The sequence below is a fragment of the Selaginella moellendorffii genome, unplaced genomic scaffold (genome assembly GCF_000143415.4).
Source record: "Selaginella moellendorffii unplaced genomic scaffold, v1.0 SELMOscaffold_22, whole genome shotgun sequence".
Lineage (NCBI taxonomy): Eukaryota > Viridiplantae > Streptophyta > Lycopodiopsida > Selaginellales > Selaginellaceae > Selaginella > Selaginella moellendorffii.
The window spans coordinates 1,317,779-1,341,150 of NW_003314283.1; the positions used below are offsets into that span (position 1 = coordinate 1,317,779).

The 23,372-nt window shown below is 41.4% G+C and overlaps 4 protein-coding genes across 4 annotated transcripts; 2 read left to right on the forward strand and 2 right to left on the reverse strand.

The window, feature by feature from the left end:
* Positions 1–10,483: 10,483 nt before the first annotated feature.
* LOC9642366 lies at positions 10,484–11,206 on the forward strand. The gene is made up of 3 exons (XM_002973541.2): positions 10,484–10,779; positions 10,840–10,929; positions 10,981–11,206. The coding sequence occupies exons 1-3, from the start codon at positions 10,582–10,584 to the stop codon at positions 11,059–11,061; spliced, it is 369 nt and encodes a 122-aa protein (XP_002973587.1). The 5' UTR covers positions 10,484–10,581; the 3' UTR covers positions 11,062–11,206.
* Positions 11,059–11,931, reverse strand: LOC9642367 (accelerated cell death 11). The gene is made up of 4 exons (XM_002973698.2): positions 11,742–11,931; positions 11,521–11,693; positions 11,283–11,428; positions 11,059–11,229 (listed from the first exon to the last, which is right to left on the reverse strand). Exons 1-4 carry the CDS (start codon positions 11,922–11,924, stop codon positions 11,123–11,125), a joined length of 609 nt encoding a protein of 202 aa, XP_002973744.2. The 5' UTR covers positions 11,925–11,931; the 3' UTR covers positions 11,059–11,122.
* Positions 11,932–11,986: 55 nt separating this feature from the next.
* LOC9642807 (THO complex subunit 2) lies at positions 11,987–19,023 on the reverse strand. The gene is made up of 31 exons (XM_024678466.1): positions 18,777–19,023; positions 18,593–18,718; positions 18,485–18,526; positions 18,312–18,434; positions 18,181–18,261; positions 18,056–18,124; positions 17,952–17,999; positions 17,832–17,900; positions 17,643–17,776; positions 17,521–17,596; positions 17,284–17,477; positions 17,156–17,236; positions 16,932–17,109; positions 16,658–16,882; positions 16,524–16,604; positions 16,353–16,472; positions 16,238–16,297; positions 16,056–16,183; positions 15,908–16,004; positions 15,729–15,857; positions 15,576–15,679; positions 15,347–15,527; positions 15,165–15,298; positions 14,505–15,111; positions 14,345–14,449; positions 14,142–14,297; positions 14,015–14,095; positions 13,659–13,961; positions 12,517–13,599; positions 12,186–12,457; positions 11,987–12,123 (listed from the first exon to the last, which is right to left on the reverse strand). Exons 1-31 carry the CDS (start codon positions 18,909–18,911, stop codon positions 12,051–12,053), a joined length of 5,295 nt encoding a protein of 1,764 aa, XP_024534234.1. The 5' UTR covers positions 18,912–19,023; the 3' UTR covers positions 11,987–12,050.
* A 2,874-nt stretch (positions 19,024–21,897) lies between these two features.
* LOC9642809 (cytoplasmic tRNA 2-thiolation protein 2) lies at positions 21,898–23,277 on the forward strand. Its single transcript, XM_002973542.2, has one exon. The coding sequence runs from the start codon at positions 21,908–21,910 to the stop codon at positions 23,153–23,155; it is 1,248 nt and encodes a 415-aa protein (XP_002973588.2). The 5' UTR covers positions 21,898–21,907; the 3' UTR covers positions 23,156–23,277.
* Positions 23,278–23,372: the final 95 nt, after the last annotated feature.

Consider the following 23,372-nt stretch of genomic DNA (forward strand, 5'->3'; position numbering starts at 1 on the left):
AGGCCCATGAATAAGAGTGCACCCCCTTTTTCAATTGGTTAAAGGTTTTGGGATACTTGGGGTTAAATGTTATTCGGTTTGAATAGTACTAGGCTGGGTAATTTCCTAAGAAGTCCAAATTTAGGAGCTTATATTTAATATCAGAGCAGTCTCGGGTCCAACTCTGTTGGTTGGCTAAGGGAATGACACCACATGTTGAGATTGACATTTGGCAAGTTCAATTTGCTCCGGTTGAGCTTGACCTAAGGGTAGGGTGTCCCAAGAGCCCCGCTCTCGGAAGATCTATACCTCTTAGCTTCCATTCATAAGGGTGTGAATTTGTAGGGAAGCGTAATGGATTATAAGCAACCAAAGAAAATGATTTAAAAAACAATATATAGGGTTCAAATACAGGGGGAAAAGGCCCATGAATAAAAGTGCACCTCCTTTTTCAAATGGTTAAGAGTCTTAGAATATTTGGGGTTAAACATTATTGGGTTTGAATAATACTGGGTTAGGTGACCTCCCAAGAAGTTTAAACTCAAGAGCTTATATCTATTGAACATTTGGGTCGTATATGAGTGGGGGCTACAACTCCCATCATCATCCATTTGCAGAGTACAAAATAGCAACTTAGTGTTAGTTTAATCTTATGGTATATATTTGTTTAAGGGGCTCTTTCCTCAATAGAAAAGACAATATCAAGTATTGTGGCAAGTTGTATCGCAAGTTTATAAGATTTGGCATGATGTTCATGATCCTGGCTTGTTCACCTGAGAACCCTAATTGCCTTCCAAGTGAGGTCCAAGTGTATGGCTATGATACCATATACTAATATTAGTGTAGCAGTTATTGAATTAGTTTCAGTCCGGACCACTATATAATTTAGGGATTTTGGGCTGATTAATATGCATATTCCTTTTCTATATTCTATACACTCACAGTATAAAATAAAATAAATTATAAGAATTTTATTCATAGATATCATAAGATGAATATACTAAATTAGAATATATCTATATGCATAAGATAAATAGCAACTAAATAAGGGATTAAAATATACTTCTTTTTAAATATAACTAGTTCATATATCTGTATTTTTTCTTTTCATATGTAGTTTTCTATAATAATAAAATTTTAGAACTGTGATTACAATAATAAATTTTTCCAAACCCAAACTTGATAACCAAGGTATGAATATGGTTGGTGTAAAGCATATATCTAAGGATATTCTAGGATATTCTTCAATGTGATATATAATCTATGTGTAAAAAGTTTCAATAAAAACTAAACAAATCTCAATCAAATGCATGGTTTTTGCCAATCCCTCTAAAGCATAAGTTCTACACTCTCTAGATTTGTTGCACATATAATGGATTTATCTAGAAGCTTGTCTATGAAAGACCTTGGACCTAATGAGCTCCATTAGCATCTCCCCATGGAAATCTCCTCAATGCTTTAGTGTCTCCTCAAGAACAAGTATTTAGGCCAATCCATCTTTGATGAGCTATAGAACATTCTGTAGTAAGAGGACCTTGAGGAGATCCTTAGGGTTCTTTGCATGAGTTTCAGTGCAACAAAGATAAAAAGAAGATTCCCAGAAATGGTCGATTTTGATAGTAAAGCTTAGCATTACTTTGTTTAATTAACCTAAGATTCACATCCTTTTAACTAAACATCCAAACAGGACATCAGAAGTGTCCTCTCAAGTCTCTTGTTCCTTGGGGAATCCAAGTTCGAATACCCAACTTTAAAAATTAGATCAATTATCGAGAGTGCCCACCAAGCCAATTATGCCTGGAGCTTAGTGGCAAGCCTTGTACATCTACATTGATTTTCTTTTGCAATACTGGAACCATGTTCTATAAGGAGGTGAGGAAATTACTACTGAATCTGTTTAGTTTCAGGAAAATCATATAATAATTGTGATGCAGTAATTAAGATGAATACATATGCAATATTTGTTTATAAATGTTTTTATTGATATTTTATATAGACATCTTAAAATTTTTGGTTAATAATTCTTTCTTGCCGGTACTGAATTGATTCAATAGCTGCTTGTTCGCTTTCAGGAGTTGATGATAAGGGCTTCCACGCCTCTCAATTGAGGTTGTAAGACCGACAATACTGTAGCATTGTAGCCTTCATAGCCTCGTCCGCAACAGTCCAATCACTTCATCGAAGCAGACTGTATCTAGGTAATGCGACATCAATTAGCTTGTGATAGATAGGAAGAAGATTGATGTAGGTTTCGTTGGATGCTTCCACGAAAAACTCGGCCGGATGTCATAACCTTGCGCGGGAGAGGGAGCTCAGGATCGGCCGCCATGGAGCCACTGCCCGTTGAGAACTCTGGGGCTCAGGTCGTTGACGTGAGTGGTGCCTTGGACTGGCTCTATCTCTGCGAAGAAGACATCGAGGATTCCAGTAAGGACTACGAAAACGGCTCGCCTGGCATGGAGGAGGCCCTGGCAGTGGAATGGATTTTCGCTGCCAACTTGAACATAGAATCGTGACATGACGTGGCAGCACTGTCGTTACCGAAGGCCTCTGGATCATCCGAGAATGGAGTTGGCACCACCGTTCTCGTGTTTCCATGCCTTCCCCCGTCCTTGCTCATCCTTCACGGTCTCGGGGACAGCCTTGAAAGTCTTCTCGGGACCTGCGGCTTTACCTTGGTCTTCCTCCAAATCTCGCCTGGAACCTCGATTCTCTGGTTTTTTCTTTCTTCTTTGTTCTTGAACTTGCAGCTACAAGATACAGACTCTTGCTGGAACAAAATTTATTCCCGAGCTTCGGATGGACAGGTAGTCTAGTATCCATAATTCAATGCCCAGGTTGCAGTGGATATGGGACCTCCCACGCTGCAAAGGTCCAATTGTGGTCAATTCCCCACAATTACTGACCTGATTTACAAGGACGCTCTTATATTGAAGGTTTGTAACTTAACCATGATAGAGGCAATTGTGGAAGCGAAACAAATTCTTGCTTTGGAACAATATTGAGTGTTGTGAGTGGCTTTGGAGCAATATTGAGTGTTGTGAGTGGTGGTACAACTGTGTTTTCAAGAGGCTTTTTATTGCTAATAAGATTTGCTCTTTTAAAATTTGACTCTGAAACACGACTCTAAACACAAGTTTGTCTTTTCAGTATTTTAAGGCTTTCTGTATTACAGGACAAGCCAAAGATGGCCATTTAATCTAGCCGAGGTAATTAAATTATTCTAGATATTTACAATAATTTTTTTTTGTGTGAGCAGAGTAATATTATCTGATTGGCCATGGATACAAAAATACTAGCTAGAGTTTTGATGATTTTGGTTTTTACTTTGTTAGGTATGTATGATATTTATGGATCACTATGCTTTTTCTTTTTTGGTTTTCTTAGGCTTGCAGTGGATACTCTAAATCTTGTAATGATTCTAGAGTCAATTTTGTTGGCATTCTATGGTCATTTTGCATCAAAGTTATTCTACACTAATTTACCTTCGATGGCAAGCTTGTTCTTGGCAGAGATTTCTGGAAATCATGCGGGGAGTACTCAGTGGATTCCAATGGGAAACTCTCCGGATTTTGTAAAAATAAAAAAGGTGAGTCTATTTCTACATTCTTCCCTCTTGATGATTTTGTTTCAAATGAGAATGGTTACTTAAGATTTTGCTAATGTCAAAACAAGTAAAAAACACATAAGTATTTATTCAGATAAATACAATGTTAAGCACATTCTACTACAGTTCAGTTTGTATATATCATAAACGAAATATAAGCCTATAATAAAAACAATAATAATAATTTTGCATCAGCGGCCATAGCACTGGCTGTTAGGTTTGGTAGGCGAAGAACATCAACATTGCCATTTCGCCACCTAAATTGTTGTTCTAGAGGTTTAGGATCCTTAGCACCAAGAGGTTGGAGATGAAGTTCTCATCAACTAAGCTGTTGTAGGAAGAGCTCTTGGGCTGTTACAACCCATGGTGCTAGCCACTATGGCCTTTGCTATGTTTTCCAAGCATTTTACAAGCAGAATGAACATCTTCACTGAGTAAATTAATTGGAAAATTTGGGGTTTGATATTGTTGAGGCCACCTCCAAGGTTTTGAGCAATTACAACTATGCTCCAAAAAGGACATTGGCAGAACTTGTGATATCTTACATTGTTTTCTTTGAAAGTATACATTTTCCACAAGAAAAACATATAGTTCAATAGTATTTATTCTATAAAAGAATATTATACTATAAATAAATAATTATAGAAGCTATTACATAAATATTATGAATCATATAGTAACACATGTTTTTTAATATTGGAAGTGATATTTCTCCTACCATGCTTAAAATCTAAAAAACCACATAAGCTTATTGAACTATGATCATTATTTTGTCCCTTCTCGGGCCGTCCTCATACCGACCGGGAAGTCAGGAGCGACATGACCACCCTCCCGACCCGCCATTTAGTTTCCTCTTGACAAGTATCAAATTTATACTCTCCTCCTTGACTACTCAATCTAGAGAAGACACATTTTCAAAGCCAAATGGTGGATGAATGATCAACTCTGCTAAAGTCTAGATTAGCAAGAGCATCATCCATAGGCACAATAGCTCCAACTTTGCTAATTTACATGACATTAAAAAGGTGAGAAAAGAGTCCTTTTTAGCTTAGCACTACAAAATCCACCCTATATCAGCAGATTTTGCTCTTCCTTCTGGTGATGCAGGTTCAAAAACTTCTGAAGACCTCACCCAGTAAACCTCCTCAACAAATGATTGATAAGGATAAACTTTGGATAGCTAAACGATGAAGAAATTATAATGTTAGACCCAATTGATTTCAACCTTCTTCTAGAGGTTTTTGATGCTTAAGATCTATGAAACAACCAGAATTTTTACTTCTAAGGCTTGATTCATTACTTAATGGAAGTTATCTGACTTTTTTCTTGATCTCATGCTTGGCTTGTACTATGTCTTATAAACAGCTTTTTTTTCCATCTTTTCCAACTTTTTTCCATGCTTAGTCTATTGGTTCAAGTAATCATTGCCACGCTTTTTCATAAATTTTTCTTGGATTGGACTGAATGCAATGCAAAAACAAACTTGAGGTTTGGTAAAAAATGAGACCGAAAAGAAAGTTTTCATGGACAAAGGATCAAACATGTAAATTAATTTTTTTTTTTGGAGAAATGATTTGCAATGAGGTGTGATTTCATTACTTGTGTTCACATTATGCAATCAAAAGTCTTTATTTTAATGCATGTTGGTTATGGTGGTCTTATAAGTGGTAAGTCGTGGATGGATAGCAATGAGGCTTTAAATCATTTTGTCTAGGCTTGCTATTAAAAATTTGGGTTACAATGCTCAATTCTTTTTTGAGGAATTTTGCTATTGTTTGGTGTTGGATTAGTGTTGAGTTAACATTGGAAAAGGAGTGGCATAAGCTTATCTGTGTTGTGAACAAAAGTTAGTGATGTTAAATGCTGTAAATCTTTATCAATTGAGTGTGGCATTTATGTTGCATTTTGTCAAATCAGGTTGGCACTTGATATTCACATAAATCTTTGAAGTAATAACATAGGTGTTACTTGTGGTGTTGCTCAATTGATGAACAAATCATTGTGATACTTATATCATATCCATATGATAATGAGCAATATGTTTACAAAGTTGCTTCGTTAAACAATGATCAACCCCAAAGTGGTTGATGGTGAAGCTAATCTACTTGTACAAAGTAGTATTGTAGTAGATTTAACTAGATTCTTTATAGTGATATATTATGCTAAACTTAAATTGGTTCCTTAATTCCTTGAGTTTGCCCATTGAGGTATTGAAAAAGGTTATAACATTCACTTGCTATGACTTGTTGGTACATTTGTTAACATTTGGAGTAGATTGTTAAATGGAGAAAGTGTGTAGTGGAGGTATTAACATTGCTAACACTTGTGTTAGTAGAAGTGGCATTATTATCTTGAGTGATGAAGAATTCTCTTTAGACCTTAATTTTCTGTTTGTAGCACACTCTATCTCTCTCCCCTTAAGCCAACTGGAAAGTGGCAATTGCTTGATGAGAGAGCCGTTAGTGGCTATTTTATCCCCATTTATCTCCTAAGATTTCAAGGATCCACAGTGACAGTATATCTAAATCTTATCCCATGATCACATGCGCTACACTCACCCCCCCCTTTCAGAGATGTCAATATCTTCATTGATTATTGATTAACAACCTCTATTGAGTCAAGAAGAACCAACACCTCCATTTCCATACTGAATCTACCAATCTTTCCATTGTGTAGACTAGCTATTCCATGTGAGGCAATTAGTTATCCACCCGTACTGCAGTCCCACGGTGGATACTCCACACAAGAGGAAGGATATACGTATGAATATCCAATACGTACAATTTCAAATTTAGGGGTAAGAATATACCTTGCTTAAAGGTATATTATATTTTTAAGTAGCCACTAATTAATGGGAATCAAACCCATGCCATTTGCTCCGATACCATATGTAGCGCACCCTATTTCTCTCCCCTTAAGCCAACTAAAAAAGGGGCAATTGCTTGATAAAAGAGCCTTTAGTGGCTATTTTATCCTCATTTATCTCGTAAGGTTCCAAGGATCCACGGTGATAGTATATCTAAATCTCATCCCATGATCACACCCATAATTACATATGCTATAATGTCATTTATCTTGTTAGTGTTTTAGCTTTACATTAAATCTTGAGGTGATTGAAGAAGAGTGTTAGTGCAATGTGGATATCCGAAAATATGGTCTTCGTGCTTTAGAACTGAGCTTGATGACTCAATATATCTAGAATAATATTGTCTTTACCAAGTTTATAGATGATTTCGATATTGAATCTAATGAACTTTTCTTACCAATGAGTTTGCTTTGGCATAAGCTTTAGTTGCATTGCAAAGTAGCTTAGTGTGTTATGACCTATATAAAGCTTAGTATATCCACCCAAATAGTGTCTCCAATATTCTAACACCAACACTATAGCAAACCTCTCTTTTGTTTGAGTGAGCTAGTTTTGTTGGGTCTCATCCAATTTTGTGGAGTAAAATGCAATGGGATAATAATAATATAACACCAACTGCATTATCAAATTTTATCGTAACATAGCACCTATAACATAGCCAAATTTATCACAATGCACTTATGTAGTGTATATGATTATGGGATGAGATTTAGATATATTGTCACTGTGAATCCTTAAAACCTTGGGGATAAATGAAAATAAAATAGCCACTAAGGGCTCTCATAAAACAATTGCCTATTTTCCAGTTAGATTAGGGGGAGAGAGATAAAGTGTGTTACAACTTTAAAGGATTTATCAAAATCCAAAATTCTGAGAATATGAATTGTAATCAAAATCTCCTTCAACCTTACAAAAGCATACTTATAAGTTGGTGTCTAGTGAAATGGTCTCATCTACAATTCCATCTTATAGTCTTCATTTTAGTTTCAGTTGAGGATTAATCATTTGTAACTAGCTTCTTCAATCGTACTCTGTTAATGAGGTTATTGTAGTTTGATTGGATTCAAATAGTTATTTGGTTCATATTTATTTATATTCCTATATCTTGTATCCAGAGTGTTACATTCCATTAGATAAGTATATGACTTAATAATATGAGTTTAGTGTTTGGGTCTTATGAAAAGTATATTAAGAAGTGATTATTGATTGTTTTGTGACTAATGATTGCTTATAAACTTCATTGAAGACTATTGACACTTAACTTGATGATGATTTAATAATGAAAAGCTTGTTTTACTAGATGGTGTTATAAAGGATCATATCATTGGGTTTGTATAGTTTTTGTATTAGTATGTGAATTCCACCTTTGTCAGTATTATTTAATTGCATTTATTTTATAATGTTGGATTGCAATGAATCCTAGATATGGTGATTCACTTCTTGATTATTTGTTATTTGTAACTGAGTATTGTTGAAGGCTTGGTCTTAAATATTGAGTAAAGTATCTTTAATTTTAATTAGCTTCGTTGCTAAAGAGTTTTGAGTGGTAATTTATTTTTGCATTCTTCTAGTCTTTTTCTAGTATTGATGATGTTAAAATGATGTTTTGACATTGACATTATTGGAGCTGAAATTACAATAAGATTAGATGTTTTCTCTATAGATTTTCCATTTATAGTGATTCAAATAGTTGGTGATTAGTTACTGGCTATTGGAGATTGACATTTCTATTTTGCTAGTCTCAATGAAGATAATATTAATAGTTTGGCTATATCTTTGTGTTGTTTTATATTAACGTTGAGTGATAAGTTGAGTTAGTCTTTTTTTAGACAAGATTTGGTTTGGCTTTGGCTTCTCTTTGAAGAGTGATTTAGTTATGAATTATATTAGTTTTGCAAAAGAAAAAGCTAATGATTGATATTGGAGTTCTTGGATCTTTGTTAATTGAGATGAGAATGTCAATTATTAATGATTCTTTTTGTATATATATTATGAAGTGAGTTACGTCTTGTTATAGAATATGAATTCATAAAGAATCGTTTCGTGATCACTTAAGAAGTGTAGTATTGTTGTGTTTGATTTTTGCATTAATATAGATATGTTCTTCATTAACTTTTGCATTATCAAGTTTTAGTTTATGGATGTGTTTGCAATTTTTTTTCTATATGTTTTGACTATAGCTTTCTTCAAACTTTTAGTTCTTTAGTTCTTATACTCATTACTCTATTTATTTGGAGTTGTCATAACTTATTAATTCCATTGTTCAAGTTAGCAATCATTGATGATGATTGATCCTTATTTGGGATAGTTGATTGTCTTTGTTAATGATGGATGGTTTATTGTTCTTTAAGATGGTGGATTATTCAATGATGAATATATATTTCTTTTTTTTTTATTGACAATCTTTAGTGATAACTTTTAGATTTTTGTATTATTATATATTCTTTGTAGTGTGTAATAGATTATTCTAGAGAAGCCCACTCTTTTAACACCCTACCCTTCGGGTCAAGCCTAACTAGAGTAAATTAGACTACTAAATGTTAATCTCTATATATGGTGTGATTTCTCTAGCCAATTAATAGAGTTAAACTTGAGACTCTAATACTAAACTCTTGAATTTAGACTGAATTTAAATTGAATTTAGACTCTATTTCACAATGATAGGAAGAGCCGATATTAAAGGATCAAAAAGCAATGTCACTATAAACACTTGGCTACCATAAGTTAATTATCCCTTTGATAACTTTTCTGACACCTCCAACTTCAAATTTGGAAACACTAAAAGATCAATAACAAATGTTTTCACAATTTATATTTGTACTTGATAACATATGACATAGTAATATTACTTTTTAATCCTTCGTTATCAACTCTTCCTATAATTGTCAAGCAAAATTCACTAAGTGTTGGATTGTTCATCCACCAATAAGGAACATGAGTTAGGTTTAAACCATTATAAAACATGTTAGTTTTACCATATTGATGAGCTATGCTGCAATAGTAATTCAATTTAGTATAAAAGAAATTATTGATTTGCATAATTGGTAATTATGCTTGATTGAAAACCCAATGGCACAAAAATACCATGCACAGGATTATGACCCAATGACTCTTAACCTGAGGTATTTTAAAACTTTTAATTGATTAGAAAAAAAGGGTGCACTCTTGTTTATGAGCCCTTTTCTTTTATATTTGAACCCCAATAAATCATTTCTCTATTCTCTTTTAGTTACTTACATCCAATTATAAAAAAAAATTATCTCTTAGTCCTAAAATAGAGCTAAAAGTGTGTTATATAGCACTAGCTAAAGTAAAAGTCTAACAAGTGCAAAATATTTTACTTAAAAGCTCTAATGCAAAAAATCAAAAACAAAAGTGGAAGTCCAAAAAAAGTGCTTCAGGAATAAATCCAAAACTGAGTTTAAGACTGAATCCAAAAACAAATCCAAAAGCTTAAGACCAAATTTGAGTTTAAATCCAAGGGGTAAAAAAAATTGATTGTTTCCCAAACCCATGAAGGTTATGAATGAGACTCTTCCAAATGGTCAAATGTGTGGATAAATGGTTAAAGTAAATTTAATCACTTATATATATTTATAATTATAAGTTTCAACCTAATAGTTGATTCTTTAATACTCTAAAGTATAATTCACATACAAAGAAGTTATTTAATTACTTATAAAAATATAGTGACATTATAGCTCATAAAGTTTATTGTGAATTATAATATAAGGTCACTAGTCAAATGTAAGTGTCAAACACCCACATGAATACTCATTCGGCTTCACTTCTAGCAAGCATTTTAGAATTCTCACTTATAAATCAATTAGATTAATTAGTAATATTAAATATTGTTTTTGTAAACCATTACTCTTACATATTTCTAGATTAATTTAGGCTTGTGGCTCCTAAAATATACTAAAAAGTGTTTAGGAAAGTTTATAAATTATAAACATGTATATATTATAAACATAAAATTAATTTAAATGAATATGGTAAATTATCTGAAAATATCCAAATATATTTTCAATCTAAGAAAACACACATGATTAACTTATAAATAAAAGGAAGGTATATTATTGATTAAACTACCGTAGATTGTAGGGTTCCAACAATCCGGTGGGAAGAAATGGCGGGGCTGAGCTCGCGATTGCCGCAATGGGCATTTCCCCGAGCGGTTTCTTCCGCAGCAGCGACGCATAGGAATCGGAGGCTCGTCTTGTACAGCAAACCCGGCTGCTGCCTCTGCGATGGGCTCAAAGAAAAGCTCCAAGCCGCGTTTTTGATTGGGGGTGACGCGAGTTCCCTCGCTGGGACGACCTTGGAGGTAAAACACGGCTTGTCCCTCGCATTGCCTGCTAAAGTCCTTGCGCCGAGGCTCATATAGGTGAGAGACATAACTTCCAATCCGGAATGGGAGAAGGCTTACCAGTATGAGATACCTGTTCTAGCTCGGATCAAAGACGATGGGCTGGAAGTAAGTACCTTGATTTGCTATCTCGGTTGCTATAACTCGAACTTGTTCCAGGAAGTTCTTCCAAGGATGTCGATGCGTATCAGCGTGGAGCAACTCCACAAGAAAATGGGAGCACTGTTGGACGATTCATAGCTGTGATTGCCAAGTTATATTGTAGATGGTGTGTGACAAAAAACATAGAACCTGGATCGATTTACCAATCAAGGCCCAAGTTTCTCGAGAGAAACAAGGTCTCTACGTGATGAATCACAGGCTTCACACCACCCACATAACCAGACATGTGAATTCTTGCCGAGGCATCTGTAGAAAATCATGGTATCAGATAGAAACCCTGTGTGTAGTAAGAAACTCACCATCTTCCTTGAGAACTTTTAAAAACTGTGATTTTGATGGCAGTGTATACGTGCCAGCAGCCACAGCTTTGCGAATCGCCCATGGATGATGCTGCGAGAAAACTGCTTCGTAGGCTTTTGACGCGGAATCACGCAAGTGAGAGCATCTGGAGCAAAAAAACAACAGGAAAAAAAAGTCGCAATCTGTCATGAAAGAGAAGAAAAAGAGAAGAAAAGAAGCAAAAGAGAGAGACCTCACTCTGATTCAAGGATGTGTTCGAAGAGAATCTTCACCATTTCAATCCCCCGCTTGACACGGAGCAAGTTCCTCGAATGGCTGCCTCCATTTCTCACGGTGCCCTGCTCAACATCCACCTCCAGCAGCGATCCCAGCGTCTTGAATCTCTCGGATGCCTGGACCAGATCATCCACCTGCGAGCGCATCGAAATATCGGCCAAGAACGAGAAATGCCGGCACACCTTAGAAGTGTAATCCTTCTCCGCGAATTTGAAAGCGAAGCCCAGCGATCCAAACAGTACCGACACTAGCGAGCACGCCTTCGCGAAATCTGTGACGCTCAGCTCTCCCGCGGCCTCGAGATCCGCCGCGAGCTCCCCAAACGCTAGCGCCATCGCCTGGAGAGGACGACCCATCACCGACATTATTTTAATCGAACCCTTGCCCTAAATAATTTTCTTAAGCCCAAGGAATCGAACCCCCGACGTGCATTTACCCTAAAAACAATAACCCCGACGTAGTTTAAAACCGTAAAACTGTAGGCCTTAAGTTTACTTTCTATGGTGTCTTCTCTTGAGCTCTGCGCGCTGCCTCTTTTCTTCCTCCCACTCTCGATCATACATCCTGGAAGAACAAAGACACAAAGAACTCTCGCGTCAATCCAGAAAGATGAGAGGAGAACTCACTGTTCGTGGTCGCGGCGAGTAAGCTTGGAAGGAACGTCTTTAAGAGGTGGCTCCATGTAAACGTTCCTGGCCTGCTGTGGTACCACAGCCTTTCTCTCGTACTGCTGCTGCGACGCTGCCGCGGGGGGTGGCGGCGGTGGCGGCGGCGGTAAGAATCCCTCTCCAGAGATGTGATCCCGCTTGAGTTTCCTGCGCTTGGATCCAGCAGCCCCGTCAAGTTCGTCTTTGGCCATCGCCATCTTCTCTCTTTCGCGCTCACGTTCTTTCTCCATCTGGAACAGCCAAAGCATGAGGAACACAGTATAGACGAAAAACTGGAAATAACTCTTACCTTGATCGCTAGAAGTTCTCTCTCGTCTCGCTTCCGCTCCCTGTTATCTTCATCCCTCCTCCGCTTCTCATCCATGAGCATCATACCGCCTTCATCCGCTCTGCGCTTCTCGTCCCTGTGAGGAGATAAACGCTGCATGGCTCTCCTCCTCTCGACTTCTTCCTCTCGTCTACTTCCTGGAGCCGACGATAGCAAATGCGGTACCATGTTGGGCGGGAGAGGTGGCGGAGGAGGCAAGCCCTGTGAAAACCGGTCGTCACCATGTGACTGTTCTCCAGCAGAGTCAGTGTGTCTCGGCCTGGGCCGCTCGTCCTTGTTGCTTCTCTCGTCCCTGCTTCTACTGTCAAAATTCCAATCGCCTGCTCTATCCGAATTTCTATCTACTGACCTGTCCCTCGGCACTAATCTATCCCTCGACAACTTATCGCCATAGTCATCTCGGTCGGACCTCTCCATCCTGTAATCTCGGTCTGGTCTCTCTCGCCCCTTCTCAAGGCTGGGACGGTCGTCGTATCCCCCGTGCTCCGCAGACCGGGGTCTTTCAGAAGCTAGCCACCTTTCTCCTGTACGAATCTCACCAGCCTCCACATTTCTCTCAACGGGCTCTGCTTTCCTTCGCTTTCGTTCGGACTCGTCGTTACTGCCTGCTCGTTTGATCTGCCTATCTTTGTCAAGGAAGTGCGCACCATCGTCCCGGTGCGAAGGTGATTTTGATGACGCTGCCATGTGATTGCTCATTGCTCCTTCGTGAGCATCCTGCCTGTCCCTCTCCCTTTCAATCGAAGCCTTCGGTTCCGCAGACCTGGAGGTTGTTTCAATCCGTGGCTTGGGTGGTAAGTCCTGAGCTCCTGGTCGAGATGATGTGACAACCGGTGACCGAGTGGATGAAGCACCCGCATTCGTGTGAGAACTGCTGCTCATACGTCTGCTGTTATCGAATGCACCCGCCTCCTTCTCTACACTTGCGGCATTGGAGCTTGTATCCACCTTTGGCGTCTTACTTGGCGGATCGTCTCGCACCTGTTCCGGCTTGCTTCTTGTAGACACAGCTGTTTGAGTCGCCTTGCGAGGTTGCAAACGAGCCTGCAAGAAAAGTATGATCTTCAACCAATGCTTTCACTTAAAAACTACAAGTTACTCACCTCTTCTTCGGCAACTTGTTTGGAATGATGCACCTCTGTGCTTCGAGCATCTATACCATTTGCTGGTTCGCTTGAGGGTTTACGGCTTTTGGTCTGACTAGCTTGCTTTAACTCCGTTGAAGCTGCTGGAACAGCTGGCCTGGAAGCTGCTGCTTTCCCATCTGATCTCACTGGCATCGAAGCAACGCCAGGAGTAGGCTGTTGTTGCGGCTCAGTCAAGGATGGTGCTGCTTTTGCGGGGACAGGAGGGGGTTTAAGGTCAATGTAACCCATTCCGAACTCCTCGTCACTCATCCATGCATTCTACACCAGTTGAAGTGTTGAGTAAGAAGTTCCAATTTTACAGGACTGTTTACCTTGCGACTAGCCAGAGCAGCAGACACTCCCGTAGCAAGAACTTTAAGATCTTCACGGTCATCCAATTTAATTTTGTTAACCTGAAAATCCGGGGTTAGCATTTCACTAGTCTTCCCGTTTGCTTACCCGTCTCTCTATGTTGATGCCTGTTTTCTTGGTGATTGGAAAGACGCTAGAAATTTTAGTAAGTATAGTAAGTGCGTTACGTATTTCCATATACTCCGAAGATTCCAGACAGTGTATTAGCAGTTTCGTTAATCGGGAGCTCCATTTCCATTGTATCTGAATCAAATGTCATTGTCCAGGCACTTCAAAAAGAAAATGCTTACCCGAACAAACTGTGCGAAAGTTACCCGTTGACTGTTCGGATCTCTGTACAGAACAGCAAAACCAGGCATATTTCCACATTCTCGATCATAAACCGATTCATCGCTCTGCAGAAACATCAGAGGTTGTTAAAACGTTGTCAAAGTTGCTAATGATGTGTACCTTCCAGTGATATGCCATTTTCAACGTCTCAAACAAGAACCTGCCCAGCCTTCCCGCTTCATATTCCGTACAACAGTAAATCATTGGTTGCAGCGTTTTACATATGAGGCAGTCGATGTGGTTGACAGTGTTGAAGAATGGAGTACCAAGCGAGTGAAGGTTTTGAACAAACCTAGCACAGTAAACAGCATCGATCGTGCTGAATACGCATCTTGGAAAAATGCAGCGTTGCAAGAACTCCATGTTAATCTTTTGGCTATCCGGGCATGAGGTCAGCCAAGAATCCTTCTCACGTAAAAGACGTTGCTGAACAGTAGCCACGTGTTGCTCTTGCTTCTGCAACTCTGATGACAATCTGTCAAGGACTTCCTGTATTTTCTCCTTATCTTTCTTCCGCTTTGTGATTGCAGCATAAGAGTTGTCAGAGCTCTCCTCCAACGCTCTCAAGGAAGACCGTTGCTTTGCAATCTCAAGTTCGTAACGTTGTCTAGGAACGTATAGATCGTGCAACGATAGACCCCAAAATGTGAGGTAAAGTTCCGGCGAGAGGCTGTTCCAGGCTTTCAGAGGTAGCATAGTATGGACAGTCGAAAGAAGATCAGTCCACCTATACAAACAAACAAGTAAGCTTTCCTCCAAATTTGTATAAATGGAACATACGTTATTGCTTTTCGATGTGGCAACTCCAGTACCAGATCCTTAGAAGATTGGCTTTCATCAATCTGCCCACTTGTATCTGACCCTTTTGGCGTTTTAAAGAGTCCCAAGACCGGTCTATAAATGAGGAAAGCCACCTGAAAATATTCACAAGTTAGAAGAAGATGATGAACGGATAAACACACCTCCGGTTCTATAAGATACTTGTGTACAAGTTCATCAAGCGATGGCATGAGTTGAGCATAAGCCGTGGACGGAGTCACAGCAACATACAGAAATTCCACGTACTGCAAGAGCGCGCCGTGACATCTATCGAACTGCTCGCTGACCATTTTAATATGTGGTGCATTGCATTTCGTTACGATACTGCAAGAGAGCGTTTTATGAGAAAATTTCATTTATGCCTTGACTTACTTAGATCTGTGTTGAGCAATGAGCAGTACCAACGGAAGTGCCAGTTTGGGCTCTTCCTTGGAAAGTAGGGCGTCCCGCAGCCTATTAGTGGATTTAGTAAACGCCTGAATAACACCAGTAAGGATGGCACTCGTTTCACTTGTAATTTCTTACCTTATTGTTCCTAACCAACCCAAATGCTGTAGCTTGATACCGTAAGGTCTCGCCGCCGGACATGGCTTCCAGTTGATCTTCAGTAACATTTTCAGTGTATTCTACGTTGGCCATTTGTTGCATCAATTCCTAAATCAGAAGGTCAAGAGCAATGTAAAACCGTACCAGGAAGAAAATACCTGTAGTACAACAAGTTCTATGCCATCACCCTTCTTTAGCTGATTGACAAGGTACTGAAACAGGCCACGTAGTTCCATTGAAGGATGCTTTTTGCATCTGTAATGATAAACCTGAGTCCCAGTCCAAAATAACGATATTAGTACTTACAAAGTACCCCAGAAAGATGCCAGAGATTGAAGCCAATCTGAGAGATTTAATCCATCCTCCTTAAGCTTCTCGCGGCCGCCTTGAGCTAGGCGCTCCAACACCACGTATTCTAGGACGTCATACTCGAGCTAATAGAAAGCACTGTCAAAATACTGATTCTTTATGTCCATATCTTGTTATACCTGAGTGAGGTACTTAAAAGCGTCAACTACAGGAGCAATCATATCTTTGTATGCTTCAATCTGAGAAGAAGAAAAACTAAAAGTAAAACAAGTATAAATTTAAAGTTTACTGTACCTGATGGACAATGGTTCTAAGGACAGTTAACGGATTTGCGTGGGCAAGCTTGGCAACCTGTCGTCCCAGTTGCTTCAAATTTTCCTTGGCAAGCCTCTTTAATATGCGTCTTGTGTCCAGCTGAAACGCGTTTCTTAAGTACAACAACAAAAACACCTCAGCTCACCTTACCTTAGCAGTCTGACGAGCAGCCAAAAGCATTGGGAATGATTCGTCATCTTTTTCCCATTCACCATATATTCGGTATCGGACCTACGAATAAGATCGTCACACAATTTTTAGAGAAAGAGAAATACAACGTTTACCTCATACGAAAGTAAACTCAGAACGTCCCATATGGCAATGCAGACAGCTGGATTAGCTGGTAAAAGCTGTAATGATGGAAGTAAGCAAGCGCTTAATGCTTCCTCAACCTTCAGACGTGCTTCCTTGAGAGCTGCCCTAGCATCTTTGTGCTCAGCTTCTTGAGAGCGCGTAGAGTTAACAGCAGACACAGCCGAAGAATAATATCCTCTAAGAACCTTACAAACCTGCAATGTGTATGTCAGTCTAATCATAATAGAGGCCATGTGGACGCACCTTCTGTAAAAGAATTACATCTCGATATAGGTATGGACCAATCCAAGAAAGCATTTGAAAGAGTTCCTTCCTAAGCTCCGTCACAGGAGCTTTTCGGGTAGAAACCTCTTGGTTCAACTTTGAAAAGTACGAAGGTCGAAGACGATTGTAGATTGGTGCAATAGTGTTTTCTATAATCCTGTAAGCTAATGTCAATTAACATCTTACAACAGTCAAGACGTTACCTTATCAGCCCGCTCGATATTCGCTCGTGCGCAACCGGATTAAGAGCAGCTAGACGCTCGAACAGGATGTTTGCGTGATGCCTATCAGCTCCGGATTCAATTAAGATAGACACTACAGTCATGCTTACCAATCGCCGACTGTCAGAAACCCATCAAGCAGCCCCAGCTTTTGATTCGTTACAAGCTCCATTACCCGCTCAGCTGTTGCTTCAACCTCGCCATCTAATGCGGCATAAAGGTCAATGTTTACGTCTCCGGGTTTCTCTTCCTCCATGAGATCTTTTCCAGTCGCCGCAAGATTTATCTTTCCTATTCTGTTCGCCTGCAGAAAACGTTGCGGCAAAAACTTATAAATTACAAATTACCTCCTCCATGCGCCTCTTAAGAATTTCCTCGTACTGTTCAAAAGCTTCTTCATCTTTAGGTGTTAAATGAGCATATCTAAAACAAAAATGAGTACGAGAAAGCAAAAAAGGAAGTGATTTACATGCTATCCAGGTCAACAAAGTCAGCCTTCACTAGAGTCGCAGCCAATCTATAAAGACCAGTTGGCACTGGTTCTTCAATCTCCGGACGTTGATAGTATTGGAACTTAAAACCAAGAATATGACAAAGATGAGACTGCAACATATATCAGCACGTTACAAGAATGCGAAAAAAAATAAGGCTTTACTACCTTTCGAAAAAGTGGCATCAAGCCAATAAAGGAAGTGTTCTCAGGATGTAATTCAAAAAACTCCAAAACCTGCAGTACTCACACTATCAAGTAAAAACTAAAAATTTCATCAAAACTTACAATGTCAAAAACTCTATTGGGATCGAGGTCGAAGTGCCCGATAAGAGACTGCATGATCGCGAATACAGTGAATACCGTGTGCTTCGTCTATTGCCTATAAATACCTTGATAGAGCTGGCGACAGCAGAACTGCTCTGAGAACTATCACTTCCACTTTGTTTCAAGAGAGTTAGCTAACAAGAAAAGCTAAAGTCAGCAACCATGACAAGCAACAGCAGTATAGTATTACCAGCTTTGCATATCCTTCACTCTCCTCCCGCAACAGATTGAACTTCGTCTGTTGGTATAACAGTCGTGTATTCACTCTAACCTGGAAAACACACAAAGATAATCTAAAGAAGATAAACAGCGTCAGCGTACCTCCTTCGACTTCAAATCCGGAGCTTTGATCTTGATCATTTCCACCTCCCATAAGAACTCAGCCTCACAGCGCTCTTGGAAGAGACGAACAGGGACCAAACCAGATTCCGCAAGCCATTTCGCCTGCAAAGCACAGTATAAACAAGACCATCTATACATTTAAAAAAACTTACAAGGTCGACAAGCCGCGATCGAAATTCCCCAGGTACAGTGAGCTGCATAGAAGATCGTGGTGACCTCCAAATCATTTTTTTCTATCGATAGAAAACCAAAAGCTATACCTCTAAGCTCATGTGAGCAATAGCATCGGCAAAATTGGAAGCGATATCTTCCTTAAGAGTCGACTCCAGAAAATTCACAGCATCGAGGCCTACTCGGCATTTACTAAGTGGCAGCTCTCCTCGGACCTGCATTTCCAACTCAATCGCTATGAGAAATATTTTCTCAATCCAAGAGCTCACATACCATCGTCCAGCAGAGCTCGTAGATAAATCGATCCGGAGGAACAGCAGCGTGAATCTTAGTCGCGGCATTCGTCGACTTCCATTCCCGGATGTGCTCGCTCGTCACGTACTTGCAATTCAGCGCTATTAGAGCCATCTCCCTCAGAGAGATCGCCTCCTTCTCTTCAGCTCGGCGCCGCGCCTCTTCACAGCATTCTCATTGTGTACCTGGCGAGCGCCTCGTCGTCCACACCATTGAAACCCTACTAGTGCTTTCACTTAGGGCTTTTGAGCTAAAAGAATTTAGGGTTCTTACGCTACTGTGGCGATGGCGGCGCGTGCGATGGATGCTCCGCCGGTGACGCGATCGACGACCGCAAGCTCGATATTTCGAGGTCAGTGTGCATGAAATGTAAGGAGGAAGGTGGCGCTCGCGAATCAGACGGAACCGAGCAAATTCGAGACGGTGCTCAACTCTCATGCGCCGGTGAGCGCGCAGGATAAGATCTTGCTGGGGGATCCGTCGTCGCGAGTAGCGCTCGAGTTCCTGGCCGAGATAAGATCCGAGGCACTGGCATCCAGGGCTTTGAATGCTCCGGGGCTTGGTCTCGGTGTGAGGGGCTAGCGATTGGAACTTCCAGGGCCATGTAGTGGAAAAGATAGTTTCCGGACTTCCTTTACGACTGGAAGAGATTTTCGACGACGATCATGCCACACAGCTCAACCTTTTGCTCGACTCCGTCAAGGACGTGGAGCTGGAGCGGCAAAGGTCGTCAACTTCCAAGGTTAGCATGGAGCTCGGAGCGATCGAGTGGGATCAAGCGGGCTGAGCAACTGGAGCCCGAGCAGCAGCAGCAGCGAGGAGCGTGACGAAAGAGTTTGGCACAAAATCAAGATTGCAGAGCATTGCATAAGGTCGCATGCTTCAGAAGATACATACATAAGATAGAAAAAAAAAAGAAACATCAATGGATAGGTAGAGATTAAGAGAGCGATTGTTGAGGAGAGGCCATAGACGAGTGCAAGTGACACAAAATACCACCCCGTCGTCGTGTGTATAACGTGCATGCTTTCTGCTTCCCAAGAGGCATGTAGTGACACGAAGGCTGTGTTGCTGCTGGAATAACCCTATCTAGAGCTGCCAGTGCGCTATCGAATGCTCCGTAACCCATGAAGACGTCCGTGTAGTGATCATAGTTGCACACCACACCACAGGCTGGTACCCGGTCTCCAAAGCCAATCCAGATGAAGTAGACGTGGTATGGGACGTCGCACGCTTTAGTCACCTCGGACATGAAGTTTGCTGCTCGCGTCTCGTGGTGAGAGGCGAAGTCTTCGTCCAAGCCAATGACAAAAGTCTTGCCTGGCATGTTAACCAAGACCCGTGGCCAATTCATTGGCATCTCATCCAGCAGCATTTGCTCGTGATGCCCGTGTGGCAACATCCAACTGGGAGCCTCCAACTTGACGCTGTTTACAACCATGGTTTCCCTCACAGGTTCCAAGTGCACCCGTTTCCGCAGCTTGATCACTGTGGCTAATGCCATCAAGCAGTTCCACGAGTAGCTGCGCCCGCTGCTGCTGCTGCTGCTGGTCTGGTGCATTACAGGCCACAGCCAAAGATCTAGCACTTCCTCCAAGTCTAGGCTCGTAAGCTGCAGTGATCGGAACGACAGGTGCGCCTGGAAGCGAGAAAGGCAGTCGCCCATTCCAGATCCATCCATGAAAAGCACGCAACCTGTTTTCCCCATGAGCTGATATACAGCGTCTGAAGGAGGAGGCATCTTGCAACCTGAAAGAGCCTTCAAAACCAGCCTCCACTCCCTCTCGTCTAGCGGCTGCTTGAGAAAGCCATCCAGCAGCAGGAGGTGACGATCCAGCCATAGGTTGGGACTTCCACTGGCGTAGCATTCGAGCAAACTAGGTACACCACCCGTGTTGTACCACAAGCTGTCGAGATCCACACTCTCCTCCAAGAAATCCATCCCCCGCGGGCCTCGCTTCTCCAGAAAGCAATGCATCTCCATGCCCACAAAGCCAGGAGGCACTTGGAAAACCGACGATGGAGGTCGACCAAGGCACAAAGGCGCCTTTGCCGCATAGATGACAGTCGCACCACCAGTCGCGAGAAGTGGCACGGCATACTTTCTCGCACTCTCCAACGCCCACTTCTCTGCAAAGGTATCTGCACGGTTAACGAAGAAGTAGATGGCTTCCTGGCGTTGCTCCAGCCACCGCATCGCAGCCTCCCACGTCTCAATGTCCACCAGCTCGGCAAGCGCTGCCTCGTTCCTGCCATATGACACGGACAAGCCGAGCAAAAGAGTTTCCAGAGGCGCCTCAGCGAAGTAGGCACCCTCTATGTAGACGACGGCAACTTCCTGGAGAACATAGAATCGCTTCAAGGACTGGAGAAGTTACTTCACGTACCGGTCGATTAAACGCCAAGAAAGCAGCAAGTGTAGCGAGAAGGAACGACTTCCCTAATCCTGCTGCTCCTGCAATGCAGCCGAAATCGCCAACTTGTTGCTTCTCCACGAATGCAAGAGCATCGAGGAAACAGGGGCGTCCCATGTAGTCGAGCCAAGGTCCCGGCGTGCTCTCAACTGTTGGGACTCTCACCCTGACTGACATTCGGGGCGAGGATAACTGCGCGGCCTCAACCGCAGTCATGCTTTGCACCACCTCCCGCCAAACATTCCTCGCCCGCCACATCCTACCTTTCATCATCCTCATGCCTCAAACCCTAACCTGAAACCCTGATATTTATGATTGAATGAAAATATTTGGTTTGCTTAATAGTAGTGTTATTTCTATTTAATAATTTAATTAAATAAATTAATTTTTCAAACATGTTTATAATTTATAGACACAAGATTAATTTTATTAATATTATAGTAGAATAAATTAGAATATACTAGGAAGTGTAGGAAAATTTATAAATTATAAATACAAAATTAATCTAAATGAATAATTGCTAATATATGATGTGAGGGTCAAACATATTTTAGATATATCTTTAGGTTTGTTTAAACAAGCCAAACATAAATAAAGATAAAATAACCATTAAAAACTCTTTAATAATTGATATAAATATTCTTGTAAACTTTACTTTTAGGGCTTTTGAGATTGAAAGAATTTAGGGTTCTTACGATGGCGGCATGCTCTGGCGCGTGCGATGGATGCTCCGCCGGTGACGCGATCGGCGATCGCAAGCTCGATGTTGCGAGGTCAGTGTGCATGAAATGCAAGGAGGAAGCAGCCGTGGCGCTCGCGAATCAGACGGAACCGATGTGCGCGCAGTGCCTTCGATCCAGCATTCTCGGCAAATTCAAGACGGTGCTCAACACTCATGCGCTGGTGAGTGCGCAGGATAGGATCTTGCTGGGATTTTCTGGGGGTCCGTCGTCGCGCGTAGCGCTCGAGTTCCTGGCCGAGATAAGATCCGAGGCACTGGCATCCAGGGCTTTGAATGCTCCGGGGTTTGGTCTCGGTGTCGTCTTTATCGACGAGGGGCTGGCGATTGGAACTTCCAGGGAAGAAAGGAGCCATGCAGTGGATGTAGTGGAAAAGATAGTTTCCAGGCTAGAGCTTCCCCTAGTCGTCAGGCGACTGGAAGAGGTTTTCGACGACGATAATCAGGAGGATTGTTCCACACAGCTCAAGAATTTGCTCGACTCTGTCAAGGATGGAACTGGAAAGGAGGATATAGTGGAGATACTTCGCATGGAACTGCTGGAACAAGTTGCAAAGAAGGAAGGATACACTAAGTTGGTGCTGGGACTGTCGACGACAAGGATTGCCGCTCGGGTGGTTTCTGCCACAGCCAAAGGCCAAGGCTTCGCTTTGGCAGCTGGAGTACAGTACGTTGATTCGAGGTGGCATGCTCCGGTCGTGCTTCCGCTCAGGGACTGTGCTACGAAGGAACTAGCGCTGCTGTGCCACTTTTTCCACCTCGAGACGCTGTTCTTGACGAACTTTTCTACTCTTGTGGAGCCTAGCGCCAGCACCATCAACAGCCTGTGCAGCAACTTTGTGTTCACGCTACGAGAGGACAACTCTTCCAGGGATCACACGATCGTTAGAACTGCCGGGAAGCTGACGCCATTCAGTTTCAACCATCTCGCGCCGTCCAACGGAGATTCTCGGTCCATGCGGAAGAGACGGGGCGTTAAGACGGAGCTGTCAAACAGTGGAAGCAACATGGAGGCACTGTGCGTTTTGTGTCGAGCTCCAGTAGATGGCCGCTCGCAGTTAGAGGATGATCCACGCTACTGTCGGAGCTGCACGCTGCAGATTGTAGACGACAGCAAAGTTTGCAACTTACTTCCTCGCCACATTCAAGCGAGACGAGCCGGTCAGGCGTGGATGAAGTCGAAGATCGAGGAATTCTTGCTTTAAGTAAGAAGGAAGGCCCGGGAAGAGAAAAGCTTACAGTACTAGCAGCCAACAGGTGCGTCAAAACAGGCCAGTTTCAGTACAAGTGGGGACTACGAAATGCCAAAACCGGAAATTCATATGTCCAGAGCTCTGGCCATTTCAAAACGGGGAGGCACAGCAACCAAGACGGTGATGTTTTGGTGGCTAGCAGCAGCCTCGCAACTTTTTAGAGACGCGT